At 41.0% G+C, this 15,931-nt stretch overlaps 1 protein-coding gene and 2 long non-coding RNA genes across 8 annotated transcripts in view; all 3 read left to right on the forward strand.

Annotated features, from left to right (window-relative positions):
* NDUFAF6 (NADH:ubiquinone oxidoreductase complex assembly factor 6) overlaps nucleotides 1-7,239 on the forward strand; it is a 33,810-nt gene extending 26,571 nt beyond the window's left edge. For 2 of the 6 annotated variants that reach the window (XM_081497028.1, XM_081497023.1), the window contains exons 8-9: nucleotides 1,795-1,851; nucleotides 5,663-7,239. In XM_081497028.1, the coding sequence (XP_081353154.1) occupies nucleotides 1,795-1,851; nucleotides 5,663-5,791 (186 nt within the window). In that variant the 3' untranslated portion in view covers nucleotides 5,792-7,239. Of the gene's footprint in view, nucleotides 1-1,794; nucleotides 1,852-2,260; nucleotides 4,535-5,662 lie in introns of those variants that run through there. The other 4 variants (XM_081497025.1, XM_081497027.1, XM_081497024.1 and 1 more) reach the window with 4 other exon arrangements.
* A 794-nt stretch (nucleotides 7,240-8,033) lies between these two features.
* On the forward strand, nucleotides 8,034-12,284 carry LOC145509055 (uncharacterized). Its single transcript, XR_014055820.1, has 2 exons — nucleotides 8,034-11,283; nucleotides 11,842-12,284. It is a non-coding gene; the product is annotated as an uncharacterized LOC145509055 (long non-coding RNA).
* Nucleotides 12,285-13,498: 1,214 nt separating this feature from the next.
* The window catches only part of LOC145509054 (uncharacterized), a 44,593-nt gene continuing 42,160 nt past the window's right edge, over nucleotides 13,499-15,931 (forward strand). Inside the window, exon 1 of the long non-coding RNA XR_014055819.1 lies at nucleotides 13,499-13,556. This is a non-coding gene — a long non-coding RNA (uncharacterized LOC145509054). The remainder of the gene's footprint in view (nucleotides 13,557-15,931) is intronic.

Consider the following 15,931-nt stretch of genomic DNA (forward strand, 5'->3'; position numbering starts at 1 on the left):
CTTCCCCAGTGGCTCAGTGGTAAAGAATTCATCTGTGATGCAGGGGATGCAGATTCAATCCCTGGGTCGGGAAGATTCCCTAGAGGAGGACATGGCAACCCACTCCAGTATTCTTGCCTGAAAAATCCTGTGGACAGAGGAGCCTGACGGGCTACAGTCCATGGTGTCAAAAAAGAGTCGGATACGACTGAAGCGACTGAGCACAGCATATGGCACACACACGTAGCAGAAGAAGCAGCAACCAGACTTGGTAACTGATTAGCTTGCAGCAGGGTCAGGGAGCAGGAAAGTCGAAGGTTTCGTGAAGTTCAAATATAGATCGTGCTGGTGCCAGTCAGAGACTGCAATAGAAGAGCAGCGGTGTGCTGGCTGCTGATCAGTAGTCTTCTGGGCATCACTGGATATAAGAGGATTCGAGGGCATTTAGGGAGGTGGGCCAAAATGCAGATTGCAGGCTGACGACTTTAAAAGGAGGTCAGAACTGGAGATACAGCCTGAGGAGTCATCCAGATGAAAGGCCTAAGGTTAAAGCTCCGGGTGTGGATATGCTGTTGTCCAAAGAGAGTGTATATTTAGACAGGAAGACCAAAGGTCGAACCTTGAACCCACCTCCAGTTGTCAGGTAGGAGGAGAAAGGGCCATTTATTAGGAAGAAGGAGAACTCAAGAGTCAGTGTCTTGGAAACCTGAGGGAGGAGCAGATTCCAAGAATGGGAAATACTAAAGTCCAGCATTCCTCAGAGAGATTGAAGAGAAAAGAGGGGTATGCTGATCAGTGAATGGTGAATGATCTTGAAGAGAGCAGTTTTAGTAGATGGGGTAAAACCGGAGTACGGTGGGTTGAGAAGTGAGTCAGGGAGTTCAGTTGCTGACAGTGTAAACAAAGGCCTGTAGACAGAAGTGGGCTTGGGGAGGGTGGATGGTGGGCATTACTCCAAGTGGATCGAGGCTCTGTAGTCCAGGGCAGTAGGGAGCTGGGTTGGACAGGTGAGATTAGATTTAAGATGCGGAGGCCTTTGAATTCTAAGATGAGTAGTTGAGACATGATCTATCAGGGAGTTAAGTTAAAGTAAAACAATGACTTTATGACATTAATTTTGCTAATTGTGTGACGTGAATTAAAGGTAGGGAAACACAGATGCAGGAAGCGTGGCTAGGAGGATCTTATATTCATCTAGAGAGGCTGACGTCCAAGCTGGGGAGGTGCTGGGACTGGTGTGCAAATACAGTCGACACTTGAACAACCACAGGGCTTAGGGTGCCAGCCTTCCATGCAGTTGAAAATCCACATATAATTTACAGGTGGCCTTCTGTATCCAGGGTTCCTCTGTATGTGGGGGTGGGGGGGGAGCAAAGGTAGTCAAAGTTGTAGCAGCTGGAAATGCCAAAACCAAATGTCAAAAAGAATAGAATTCTTAAGACTTCCCTGGTGACTTCCAGTGACTAAAACTCCATGTTCCCAATGCAAGGGGCCTTGGTTCCGTCCCTGGTCAGGGACCTAGATCCGACGTGCTGCAACTGAAGATGCTGCATGCCCCAACTAAGACCTGGCAGACTCAAATGAAATAAATAATTTTTTTTTTTTTAAAAAGAATAGAATTCTTAATATAGTACCTTTTTCTGATTTCTTTAGATTTAGCAAGTTAATCTCAACCAGCAGGAGATTAACAAGAAAGGCCCTAGCTATGCTGTTTTAAACTGCTGGTGTTGCTTTGTGTTCACTTTCAGACAGAGAGGGTTAATTTCCAGAAATACTTGTCTTTCAAACCCGTTTCCTTTTGTCTTCCTTTTTTAGGCTAGGTCCTTCCACAGAAGTGTTCCTGTGAAAGCATTTCCTGCTTTTCTTCAGACTGTAAGTAGATTAACAGAGAAAGTTGTTTAATTAATAAAGCAGATGTGTATAGTCTTTTTTTTTTTAATAAGGTTTCCAGTGCAGTTCTTTAGTTTGTAGTGTTTTGTTTTTGTTTTCGTCCCTTAGGGTGGGTTTTGTTAGCTAACATTCTGCACTTGGGGAAGGTCATGTCTGTATTCCCCAGAGGCAAGTGAGTGGAATTGTCATTAGCGCTGACTGCAGCCGGGCCGCATTGGTTCGAATCTGCTTTGTCACTTACTGTGGAACAAGTTCCTTAATCATTATGTTCCTCAGTTTACTCATAGGTAAAATGGGAATCACAGGAGAAACCACCTCATAGGAGTGTAGGCTGCTTCTAACCATATAAGTATGACTTGAGGGTGTACTTATTAATTTTTTTTCTCAATAGTGACCATATTGTAGCACTGGTTCCTGAAAGTGCAGTGCTGAGCTGGCTGGATCAGAATCATCTTGGAAAGCCTCTTCAAAAATACAGATTCCTGGGGTCTTCTTACTAAGACTCAGACTCTTGGGGTTGTGGGGGGTGCATTCCTAAGAGGATTTGTGATGATTTTTATTTTTTTAATTACCTGGATGATTCTGATGTGTAGCCAGGTTCAGGAACCATTGTTGTAAAATACATTAAAAAATGAGAATAACTTCCGGTTAGTAGCACCTATTGTGGGAAACAGGTTCTGAGCTAGATCATCTCATACATTATTCTTCAGTGTGGTTTACTTCATTTTATAGGTAGAAACCAAGGTTCAAAGATTTGTGATGTTTGAAAATGGAAAACTCAAGCATTTTCTACAGTACCAAACATACCTTCTACCTTTCTCCCTAAAATATGTTCAAAGATTCACTTCTGTCCCTTGACATCTTTTGTCCTAGGTCTCAGATCTGAGTGTTTGAAATCATTTCGTTTCTTTACTGAGTTTACTTACTATGAAAGTAATACATTAATATTTTAGATGTTCATATAACAAGAGGCAAAAGAAGAAATTGGAATCTTTTCTCAATTTCATCCTTTCCAGAGATAATGTCTGTTCATCTTTTTGGAGTTTTTATGTTCATATAATTATATATGTGTTTTTGGTATAAATGAGATGTCAAGCCTCTCTTTCTATGTCAAAACGTTCTAAATCACCATTTTTAATTGTTATGTATTTGATCATTTGGTGATGTACCATCATCACTGTTTTGACTTAAAAGCCCCAAGAAGGTTAAAGACTTTGTTTTGTTCACTTTTGTGGGGAAAAAAATGTTGTTGTCAACTCTGGTTGTCCGTCAGAAGCACTTGGGTGAACTTTTAAAACAAACAAAACAATGTTGGACCTATCTCCAAACCAACTAAATCACAGTATCTAAGAAGTGGGGTCTAGGCATTGATGCCACTTACAAGTTCCCCCAGAAATCATGAAGTGCAGCTGGGCCAAGAACCAGTCGCTTGGGTTGGCGGCGTGGTCCCTGGGCTGGCAGTATCTGCCTGGGGTCCTGTTGGAAATGCAGATTTGGGGGTCCACCGCAGACCTAATGGATCAGAGACTCCTGGGGCTGGAGCCCAGTTCTCAGTTTCCATCGTGTGCGAGGAGAAAGTGGCGGGACGCATGACTGGACGCATGACAGCAGTCCCGGGGAGCTGCTGCTGTCCTACTCCTCATTCCAGCTGGGCACATCTCACCCCATGTCCTTCGTGTGGGGGGCATCTGTTAATTACTTTCTTCAAAGAGAAGGTTCTGCTGTTTAAAAATGACTTGAAAATGACTCGTCCGGGGAAGCATATGTTGTTCTCTATAGATGAGGTTTTCAGAAAAGTGAAGTGAAAGTGAAAGTCGCTCAGTTGTGTCCGACTCTTTGCGACCCCATGGACAATACAGTCCATGGAATTCTCCAGACTTGAATACTGGAGTGAGTAGCCTTTCCCTTCTCCAGGTGATCTTCCCAACCCAGGGATCAAACCCAGGTCTCCCGCTTTGCAGGCGGATTCTTTACCAGCTGAGCCACAAGGGAAGCCAAGAATACTGGAGTGGGTAAGCGTATCCCTTCTCCAGTGGATCTTTCCAACCCGGGAACCAAACTAGACTCTCCTGCATTGCAGGCGGATTCTTTACCAGCTGAGCTACCAGAGAAGCCCATGGTTTTCAGAAGCTATATTCAGAAATTATAAGATCTTTGAAAATTTCACAATGAATTTGTTACCTTGAACAATTTATTTACCATTAGCCAGACTTTGCTTGGAGAAGGAAATGGCAGCCCACTCCATATTCTTGCCTGGAGGATCCCATGGATGGAGGTGCCTGGTGGGCTGCAGGCCATGGGGTCACAAAGAGTCAGACACGACTGAGCAACTAACTCACTCACTCCGACTTTGAACCAAATCTTGATTTGTGAATGCTTAGTTGAGCTCTAATTTTGAGGTCTGTTTCGTCTGTATTTCAGTGAAATCTCCTGATTATAAAAGCAATATATTCTCATAATAGAGATTTGGGCAATATAAAAAGAATATTAGAAGAAAATAATTACCATACCATAAATAGCACAGTTCCTGGACCCAGAGATAAAAGCTATTTACTCTGTTCTTTTTTTTTTTTTAATGAATTTCTGTGTGTATTTAAAATCACACTTTATATGGTAGTGTCCTATTTATCAAGCATTTAACCACATCATTAAAAATATTTATTAATATTTGATGGCTGTATAATTCTTTATTATGTGCTTGCACCTTAATTTCAGTAACTATTCCTATAATTGGGTATTATATAACTATTAAAATGTACATAATAAAATTCTTAGAGATGAAAAGTTAATCACAATAATTGCACTGCAGCGTAATATTTCATCATGTGAACATTTTATTTGTCTATTTGCTTCTGTCAAAGAACTGGACTGTTTCCAGGTTTTTTGCAGCTGCGCTCGTTCATGCACATATCTGATGCATGTACATAAGTTGAGAGTTTCAGAAGTAGAGACTGAATTTATATGTAAACTTATTCGTTGATAGTGTACGGAAGAAAATTCTGGGAGAAAACAGTCTTTAGACGAGCCCCAGCTGTGTGGGACACCCAGGTTGTGCTGCAGAACTCCAGGGGGCGCTGTGCACATGGGTGAGAGGGCGGTGGGACCGCTTTGCATTGTGCAGTGGGAAACTAGGTGCTTCTCTGTGTAATAAGGAAGTTATTGCAATACAATAAAAATTTACAGATTAGTAACACTGAAAACCATGAAGAGCACTGCCCATCAACAGTGTTTTCCAACCTGCCCCCCCAATCCCAGAGAAAGCTGCCGAGTTTTGTGTGATGGGGGAGCATGGCGTGACCTCTAAGGGACCTGGGATTGTTCTCCCTGGTTGCAGATTTTCTTCCAACAAGAATATGGAGACTCTGAACTTTTTCACAAAATACTGTTTTTAAACAACCTGGGCTCCCGCTCATGGCACAGTGTGTTTCTGTGGAGGATGGTGGTGGGGTGTTCCTTTTCCTTAATTGAAACACCCCTTTTGTATTCTACAGAATCTAGTAATATCTGGCAAATCACTTCCCTTTTACATTTTGACCAGAACACTATAAATTATGATCAGAATTGGCTTGATATTTCTAGTCCTAGCTCTGTGATACAGTTTTACTAGCTTCATAACTTCCAAATTTCTTAGAAGATGTCTTTATTTTCTCTCTTTTAAAAATTCTCGTTTACAGTCTTAGCATGCAGAAGACCATCTCAGGAAGACTAAAGTAGCCTTAATACCTGCTGGTTTTATCTTTGTTTCTTTAAAAGAGTTAATCTATGATCTCGTGACCATTTTTTTTTTTTCCAGGTTGCTCTGGAGGACTATTTAAAGAAAATTCAACAAGTGGATTTTGATCTATTCCACCCATCTTTACAGCGGAAAAATACTCTGCTTCCATTATCTTTGTATATTCAGTCATGGAGAAAAAGATACTAAAGTAATTTTGTGGCACTGATATTTATTAGTTTTATGAAAGTGAACTTAGTTCAGGGTTCTTGTTTACACACAACAGGAACTATTTAAGGAGAAAATGAATTTATCGGGTGAGTGTGTAGGTCACAGAATGGATGAGAAGTTGCTGTGGGGCCACCAGGCCAGGATTCTGCCCCCGGCCCCGCCCTTGTTGCCAGCAGCGCAGACCTTCCCTGGAGTGGAGCCCCAGGAGGGAGCCCGTCCCCGCTGCACTGAGGCTGCAGGCCGCGCTTCTGCCGCCAGAGGGCAGGGGCTGGCAGGCACCTCGGCCCCCTCTCACCGTTACAGAGGAACCGGGAAGGGGCTGAAGAAGTCCTGGGTTTGTGTGCTGAGCAGTAGACCCCAGGCGTCCAGTTCAGCTGGGAAAATGCGTTTATTTAGGGATCACGAAGAGTGAAGTTAACATCAGTATTTGGGGAGTGTTGGTCACTATTTTGAGGGCCTTTAAATCTCTGACATTTATTCTTTCCCATCCTGTGAAAATTTGTCCATGATGATAAAGTAACTTCTTTAGGGTAAGGCGGCAGGCTGTCAAGAGCTTGAATCCTAATGTGATTTTAGGTCTGGCTGACTTGAAGGCTTCTACTTCTTTGTGTACCTTGCTGTTTCACTCTCGGTCATCGAGCATTATCATCATGAACAAAACTCTTCTTAACAAAATGTGGGTTAATGTAAATTAAGTTAACAAAACGGTGTTAAAAATTCATTAAGGGGATACTCCACTTTTAAAGACTAGTATACTAGTTGCTGCTGCTGCTGCTGCTGCTAAGTCGCTTCAGTTGTGTCCGACTCTGTGCAACCCCACAGACGGCAGCCCACCAGGCTCCGCCGTCCCTGGGATTCTCCAGGCAAGAACACTGGAGTGGGTTGCCATTTCCTTCTCCAGTGCATGAAAGGGAAAAGTGAAAGTGAAGTCGCTCAGTCGTGTCCAGCTCTTAGCGACCCCGTGGACTGTAGCCTACCAGGCTCCTGCATCCATGGGATTTTCCAGGCAAGAGTACTGGAGTGGGGATGCCATTGACTAGTTGAGCTTCCTGGTAGAAAGCTCAGTGCCATGTACTTTGATCAGTGTTCTCAGCTGATCTCCAAAACTGTGAAACAGGAACGTTTTTGGTAATTTAAAAGTTTTAATTATAAAATACATACTAATTGCAAAAAGCAGAATTCTTTGCATCGCTCATAGTTGACAAATCTGGATTCTGAATGAGTGGCTCACAACACTAGAATTATACCCTCGTTTCCTTTTCCTGTCTTTTTAGTGGTCTTGTCTCCCGCCTCTGTTGTACCATTTCTCCTTCCCATCTCAAGTCTTTGGTTTCAGCTATGAATAAGCGCCTACTTCAGTTGTGAATTAATGATGGCTTAAAATACTACATTTTTGCAAATAAAACTAAACACTGAGAGCTGCTTGAGAGCAGGAGTACATTGTTTTATTCTTCTTGGGATCCCCAGTTCCTAGTATGGCTTCTGATTTAGGGCAAGTGGAGGTTAATAAATGTATCAATGAATGAACATACAGTGCAGTTGTTTATGTTAGTGTACTTTTGGTTTATACTGATGGTGAAAGAATATCTTCTTAATCCTGAGGCTTTAGAGTGCTAAAAGAGGAAAACCCACAGAAATGGGACACATTTCCTCTTGGAATTCGGAATGGTCCAGAGTTGAAAAGTTCCTTAGATACGGTCTTGATTAGTAAGGATTGTCTTTGGGTCTCAGGTTAAGCTTGGCAGCAGTTGGCCACTAAGCATCTTAGTTCCTATCTAAGAAGGGTTAAAAAGAAGGGTTTAAACACTCAACTGGATTACTGGATGTTTTACTGGCTCAGAAGCCAATTTACTGTTAAGCAAATAATTTCAAAATACTTTCTAAGCCCTTTTAAATATGATGCTTAGAGATTTGGATGAAGTTTCCAGTCTCCTAGAGATTGAGATAGCTTATTATTCATTGATGTTTACTGTACTATTAATTTCCTGGCATTAAAGATACTCCATTAGATGGTGCCAACATTGCTTTTTATTTTTCAGATTGTTTTTTATTAGAGCATTTAAACGAGTCTGATACATTTTCAAACCATTTAAGACACATTTTGATATTGAATAGGTGGAGAGCAACAGATAACATATGTTAAGTATTAATCTCAATGTTCGTAACATTGCTTATCGTAAAATACGTTGAATAGTTCCCCAATCAGCTATCATTATTTTTTCTGTCCTTTTGGTTAAATCTCTCCTTTTGATGAAAGGTAAATGACTCCTGAGAAATAAAGCAGCAGTTAACACTTAGCATGAACCTGCGCAGGTGATGTGCTCTGCACCCCTTTGCTTTAATCTTGACAGCGAAGTATTTTCTGAAGGATAAAACTGCCTCAGTTCAAGGTCACACAGCCGTTAGAACTAGAGTCGGATGCCAAACCCACATTAGTTCAATGCCAAAGCTCACAACCCATATATTTTTTACCGTTCTTGAGATTGTAAAATAAATAGCCAAGTTTAAAGCTCAGGGGTACAACTTTTTTTTTTTTCTTCTTCTCAGAAATAAGTATTACTGCATAAATTTTAGGCACAAATTGGGCTAAAAAGTATATCTACATATATTCTTAACTACAGATTAGAGAAGTAAATAGGCAACTGAAATAGATATTATGTGCTGGTCACTGGGTAGATACAGGAGGAACACATAACCACTTTGGAGATCAAGGGTTTCCCAGAGGAGGGGACACGTGAGGCATTTCAGGAAATTAGGGTAGGAGGCAGATTTGGGAAGGGGGTGCAGGTGTGGGGAGGTCCCTGCTGAGGAAGCAGTAGGAACAAAGGCCAGGAGGCAGAACTGATACAGCCTCTAGCAAGAATCTTAATTTTTTGGCTTCAGCTTGCTTAAGTGAAAAGAATATAATGTTCAGGGTTCTTAGGAAAGTTCGTGACTAAAAAGTGACTACATCTCCTGGTCTAGTGAAACGTTTTGAATTAAGATCACTGACTTGGGAGTTTATATCTTGCCTATTGCACCAAATGCCTCGGTGTCCTTGGATTTATTTAGCTGATATTAATAGGACTTCTCTGAAGACACTGGCCTGATGGATTGCCTTGTCCAGAAAGATCCACAGAGGTGTAAACATTATGCTGACAGTTACTGAAAACCAAATGTTACCCTGCTGTGTGGAGGACTAATAAAGCACATGCATCCAGGGTGGGAAGGGTGTTGGAGAGGGACTGGAAGGAGGGGGAGGAGGTGGGGAGTGGCTGTGTGGATACCATGAGTACCTTAAACACTTCACTCTCCCTGCTTGCTTCTATAGTGGACATGTATTTCTTGGGGTAAAACTGCAAAGTTCTTTCTAAAGAATTAGAACCTTCAAATGAGAAAAATGATTGTAAGCAAGGAATGTGATGAAATTTATGAAACCGTGATGTGGTAGAAGCTGAATAAAGGAATTTTGAAAGTTTAGATACAGAGCAGTCTAATGCTGTGAAGTACTGCTCCGAAGGAGCCTGACTGGGTTCAAGCTCCAGTTTCACTACCCTCACAGCCGTGTGACATCAGCAAGTTATGAGAACCCTCTGGTGCCTCAGTTGTTCCACTTGTAAAATGGGCAGAATCACAGTATCAGCTTCAACATGGAAAATGCCCAGAAGAGGGGCAGGGACCTACATGGAGTAGACACTAAATGATGTTGTTAACCTTAGTATATAGAAGACAGGCACATTTTGATTTTCAGGCACGGCATTTAAGGAAAAAGAAGAAATTTAATGCCTTTAGATAGGACAGTTATCAGCATGAACTATTATCTCACTCTCAGCCTGATCAATTCATGTTACCTGCTTGCTCTGTAAGACTTGAATTTGCAAACAGTGGTTTAAGAGAATTTATGAATGATGGATTAATAACAAGTGATTACAAATAACTGGAAGCTGGGTCCACTAAGCATAGCCATGAGTTCTCCCTGCAAGCGGACTGCATTTTAACTATTGTTTACCTGTCTGTCCCTTGCTCATCCAAAGTTCTTGAGTGCAAGACCCTGTTCCATTCATCTCTGTATCCCCAGAACCTATCATAGATCCTGCTGCTGCTCCATAAATCTTTATGGTCTGGATGAACATGCCACAGTATAAGGTGGAGTGGTGGGCTCCAAGAAAATGTTAATGAATTGGGGCTTACATGTAAAGGATGAACTGAAGTTCATGTCAGAAGGTGGTGAGTGGACAGTGTATATCTCATTCAAGCATCTGGACTGTGGGGTAAAGTTGAAAAGCAGAGTGTAAGGAAAGAAGAGTAAAGCTAGAAAGATAAATTATAGACACGTTAAGGTGCTTGGGTTTGAAAAATGGCATGAAATTTGGAAATACTGGGCTATTCACAAATGGTCCATAATACATGTGTTTTGTATATATGCTTATGAATATTATTTGCATTATTTCTAGTGTAATCGTATATTTAATAAGCGTACCTTTTGAATCAGGTTGCAATAGAATATCTTTATTCTTACTTGATAAGTCTATGGGTTGACTTCTTATTACCCAGTATAGATACTGTTTTCCTTTGAGTCCCCCTTCTGTCGTTAAACAGTCCTGCCTTGGTGTTCTGTCTTTTCCCTTTTATTTTTAATCACGATTAATCTTCACAGCTGCTTAGTTATATAATAATATCCTGTGTGTTTAAACACAGGCCTACAGATTGAATTTCTCAGAGAGCAAGTTCAAGAGCTTTTTAAAACCACAAGATCTCTTTTATGGGTGCTACAAAGATTCTTTTGGAGCTCAACATTAGTGATTTGAGAAGCTATTTCATATATTTTACATTTGTTGCTTGTTGCAGTGGTTTTTATCCTGTGTTAATCTTGTAAGTGGACTAATAAGCTGAGAAAGTTCTCATTTAACATATAGACACCTGCCCTACTTTTTTCTTGTAAGCTGTTCAATGTAGTTGTTAGAATTAGATCTGCTTGAATCTCAGTTTGGAGGAGTGTATAATACTCTTTACTGAGCGATCATTTTCTAAATTAATGTACTTATTTTCTTTTTACGCAAGTAACCTACATGTGTTCATTACAGAAATCGTGTGGGGGTGGGGGGAATAATGCAAAAGCATAAGGGAAAAACATTTTTTAGATCAACTCTAGGGCTCCCCTGGTGTCTCAGTGGTAAAGAGTCCACCTGCTGATGCAGGAGACAAGGATTTGATCCCTGATCTGGGCAGATCCCACATGCTACAGAGGAACTAAACTGGTATGCCGCAAGTATTGAGCCTGTGCTCTGGACACCAGGAGCTGCGACTACTGAGCCCATATGCCGCAACTGTTGAAGCCTGTGCGCCCTAGAGTCAGTACTTGGCAACAAGAAAAGCTACCGCAATGAGAAGCCCGCACACTGCAACTAGAGAAAGCCCAAGTGGCAATGAAGGTCCAGCACAGCCAGAAACAAATAAAGTCATAAAAGTAAAATCAATTCTGATTATACCAGGTAAGAGATAACTACCATTAACATAGTGTTTATGGCCTTCCAGTTTTTTCCTTGGCATATATATGATATACAAAATTGGTGTGTTGTGTATAGTATATTTTAGTCTGCATTTTAGCTGAGTAATACAATTTGAAATAGCAATATTCTTTTTATTCGTTAGAACATCATTTTAGTTCAGTGGTAATATGTTCTCTCTCTTATTTTGCAATTGTAGTCCAAATGTATCTAAGGCCTCTGAAGTCAAACTTTCCTTTAATAATCAAAATTTAAGCCACCATCCCATGTAATGTTCTGTAAAAAGCCAGCATAATAACCTTTTCCAATATTTATAAGGTTTTCCTGGGTAGAACAGAACACAGGATTTATGTCCTTACTTCTTGGAACAGCTTCATTTGGCTTTGTTTCATTATGGATGAGTTTGATCATCTTTGCATATATGTAAAAGCCATTTGATTATCCTTTGATTTAATTCTTTATAGTTTTTGCCTACTTGATTATAAAATGTTTTTCTCCCATGATTTTTTTAGTATTTTTTGTGTTTTGATTTCTTACACTTAGGTCCAAGTGTGTGCTCAGTCGGTCAGTCGTGTCTGACTCTTTGTGACCCCATGGACTATAGCCTGCAAGGCTCCTCTGTCCAGGGAATATTCCAGACAAGAATACTTGAGTGGGTTGCCATTTCCTACTCCAGGGCATCTTCCTGACCCAGGGATCATACCCATGCTCTTACGTCTCCTGCATCTCCTGCACTGGTAGGAGGATTCTTTACACTGAGCCACCTGGGAAGCCTCACATTTGGGTCCACACGGAATGAATTTGAAGCAGGATGTGAGGAATAGATCCAAGTGAACTGATAGCACAGACATCTTGAGCATATACTCAATTTCTATCTGTATTTGAATCTGAAGTGTTATTTTAAATGTTAGAGGAGGTCACTTTTTGAAGACATGTTCTCATGACTCCTTTTTATTAAAAATAAAAGACTGAGAAGTGAGTGGTCACATTTGGCTTGGTCATTTTTCATGAATCTTTTTTTTTTTTTCACTGTTTTTCCAAAATGGCATATTTTGGAGTATCAGTCAAATTTTAGTCTACCCCATCAGCTTTCTCTTTCAACCATCTTGATTTCCTTTTTCTCCCTTTGCTTTGCTGCTGCTGCTGCGAAGTCGCTTTAGTCGTGTCCAACTCTGTGCAACCCCATAAACGGCAGCCCACCAGGCTCCTCCATCCCTGGGATTCTCCAGGCAAGAACACTGGAGTGGGTTGCCATTGCCTTCTCCTCCCTTTGCTTTTCCCCTCCTCAAATAGTGGAAAGGCAAGAGAAGAGAGGAGAATAAACTAGAAGCCGGTAAACCACAGTGCACGTTAGCATGTCTCTGAGCAAAAACTGGAAACACAGTTCTAAGTCATCTTGACTCTAAAAGATCTCCATTTTGTTTTCTGATTGGTTAGCTCAGATATGAACCATAGTAAACAAGAGAAATGGGCACTGTACTCAACCAAGGAATATGAGGTAGACTAGGAATTTAGCCCATCCAAACTAATATTCTTTTCAATAAATTTTCAAGATTCATTTGGTGTGGATGGTGCTGGTGCTGGTAAGGACTATTTTCTCCACTTCTTCTGTGGATATGGGACCAGTTCATATCTACTGGTTATGTGAGGAATTGTTTGTGGCACCTGCATTAATGAAACGTATTTTTGAGTTCATTCTAGTGATGTTTCATGTCCTGTATGCACTGATGCCGCACACAGCTGCTCAGCTCGCCTTGTAAACTTGATCTGGGAGTTAGTTGTTATTCTCTCTGACTTTTTCATGTCTGTGCCGGTGAGTGAGAGTGAGAGACGATGGATGAGCAATAGATGCAATTTATGTTGTGTCGCCTGAATGTCAGAGGAAAAATTAAACCAGTGTGTGCCTCAGGGTGTATGGGCTCTGATGGACCAATCCAGCTGGGTCCTGGGGGTCAAAGATACATATTTTGCTCTCACCAGAGAAGATTTACTGCTGCGACTAATCCCCAGCGCAGCTGTCCTGGTCCTGGCTCAGAACGGTTCCTAGAAAAGACATCGAGCAGGATGGAGAAACAGGAGGGAAGGAAATTGGCGGGCGTGCTCTGAGGGATGACTGCTTGGCTGACAGGCCACTCTTCTGTCCTCTCCACGGAGCGCTCCGTAGGCCGCTCGGAGGCCTGAGCTTGTGTTTGCAGCTGCCCAGAGCACGTCAGTGCTGAGACCTGTCATCTGGGACAGAGGGCATCTTCCTGTCCTTGGTAAGTTTTCTCCCACTGTTAAAAAAATCCCTTAGCTCTTCCTTCATCTTTTCCCCTCTTTGTTCAGGAGAGAAAGGGGAAGGGCCCTTTCTGCTTTGTGTATGTCTTGGTTTTTACATTTTTTAAGTATAATACAAACTCCCCAGATGGGAATTGTCTTTCAGTGGCATTACTGGGATATAACTCCTCAGTTATTCAGTAGTGATTTAAATCACTTTGTAGGTTGACACGGCACTTCCTGTTTGGAATTTTCTCTGTCCCAAACCAAGGAAGCCACCCTAGGGAGTTGAGAATACAATTAAATGGTGAGTGTGACCCTATCCTGGGACAGGCCTTTTCATTCTTCCTGGCAAACGGCAGCAGTCTCTTCTGCTACTGTGGTCACTCCTTCCTGCACATTAGTGAGCACATTGATGGTTACAACTGATCAGTGTCTACTCCTGGAATGAGTTGCCCAATGAGTTTTGTTTTAAAATCATTAGCAACCTGACTACCCTGCTAGGAGCTGGGGAAGCAAAGATGTCTATGAAACTAAGGTCTGGTAGCAAGAGAGCTGCTTCCCAGGTGGTGCTAGTGGTAAAGAACTTGCTGGCCAATGCAGGAGACGTAAGAGACATGGGTTTGATCCCTGGGTGGGGAAGATCGCCTGGAGAAGAGCATGCAACCCACTCCAGTGTTCTTGCCTGAAGGATCCCATGGACAGAGGAGCCTGGCAGGCTATAGTTCATGGGGTCACAAAGTCGGACATGACAGAAGTGACTTATCGTGCATGCAGAAAGAGAGATGTAAACAAATAACCAAAATAAAGCATCATCAGGTCCATGATACAGGCATATAGAGGATATATGGAGATCCAAAGAACAGTGTTAAGTGAGAACATACTAGAAAAGAATTCTTAGAGGAAATGGTACTCAAATGGAACCTGTAATGTAGGCATTCATCAGGAGAATGAGGATTTGAAGAGGTGTTTGTGGTGGATGGAACCATGTGACTATAGCAGATCTACCAACTGCTGTTTTATGAACCAGCATCACTCTCATTCCTGAAATTATTTGAGCTGGAGCTGGGAACACACGGATGACAAGAGTCATGAGTCTCAAGAACCACTGGTGGCCATGTTTTCAGTCTCATGGAAATCTGAGAAATGAAATTCCTATTGAGAAGCAGAAATAAAAGAGAATGGAAGACATCTAATTCATGGTTCCATGTCTTTGATTTCCACTAACCGCTTGTCCAGCCAACAATTTGGTTTTATGAGTCTTCCAGGAAATTCTTCCCTTCTGCTTAAGTGAGTTTGTCGTTACATCATGTCCCTCTGAATCTGGTAAATTTCTTTGCTCTAAAGAAATAGTAAATAATATACATTTCTTTGTGTGTGCTCAGTCACTTCAGCCGTGTCTGACTCTTTGCTATCCCATGGACTGTAGCCCACCAGGCTCCTCTGTCCATGGGATTCTCCAGGCAAGAATACTGGAGTGGGTTGCCATTTTTTTTTACAATTACTCTACTTTCTTTTGATTAATGAATATTTGGATGATACGTGTTTTCCTATCCTTTTACTTGCAACCTACCTATGAAGTCATATTTAAGTGAGTTTCTTATAGGAGCATTCAGTTGGGTCATATTTCCTAATGCATTTTGCCGATCTCTGTCTTTCAGTTGGGTTATGTATTTATTTATTTTTTCAATTGGTGTATTTAGGTCTCTTATGTTTAATGTAATTATTGACGTTAGAACTTCAACCTGCCATTTTATTGTTTTCTGCTCTATTTCTTATGCTTCTGTTTTATTTTTCTTGCCTTTTTATGGATCACTTGAACATTTTTTTGAATTCTATTTTTATTTAGCTATACAGTTTTATTTTAATTTTATATTATTCTGTAGATTCTTCTATGGCTATAGTGTTTCTGAGTGTATCTCTTTGTAGCTTTTTTAGTAATTGTTCCAGGTATTATTTTACATATGTACAATTAATTACAGTCTGATGGTGTCAGTATTTTATCAGTTCAAGTCAAGTGTAGAAACCTTACCTCCTTTTACAGCTCTTTGCCTTCCCCTGGTTATAATTGTCTTAAATATTTCCTCTACTCATAACTAAATCATGCAGTGTTATAATTTATGTTTCAATCATCAAATAATTTAGAAACTTAGGAGAAGGAAGTGTATTTACTTATAGTTTTTATTCTTTGTGTGCTTTCTTCTTTTTTCATATTCCTAGATTCCTTCCTTTTCCATTTCCTGTTTAGAGAACTTCCTTTAGCCATTTTCTTAAGATAATTATGATGATGATGAACTGAACTTTCTTAGGTTTTCTTTAGCTGATGTCTTGATTTTCTTTCATTCTTGAAGGCTAGTTTCACTGGATATATTTCATT

This window comes from Giraffa tippelskirchi, chromosome 6 (genome assembly GCF_054371585.1).
Source record: "Giraffa tippelskirchi isolate mGirTip1 chromosome 6, T2T-mGirTip1v1.2.pri, whole genome shotgun sequence".
Classification (NCBI taxonomy): domain Eukaryota; kingdom Metazoa; phylum Chordata; class Mammalia; order Artiodactyla; family Giraffidae; genus Giraffa; species Giraffa tippelskirchi.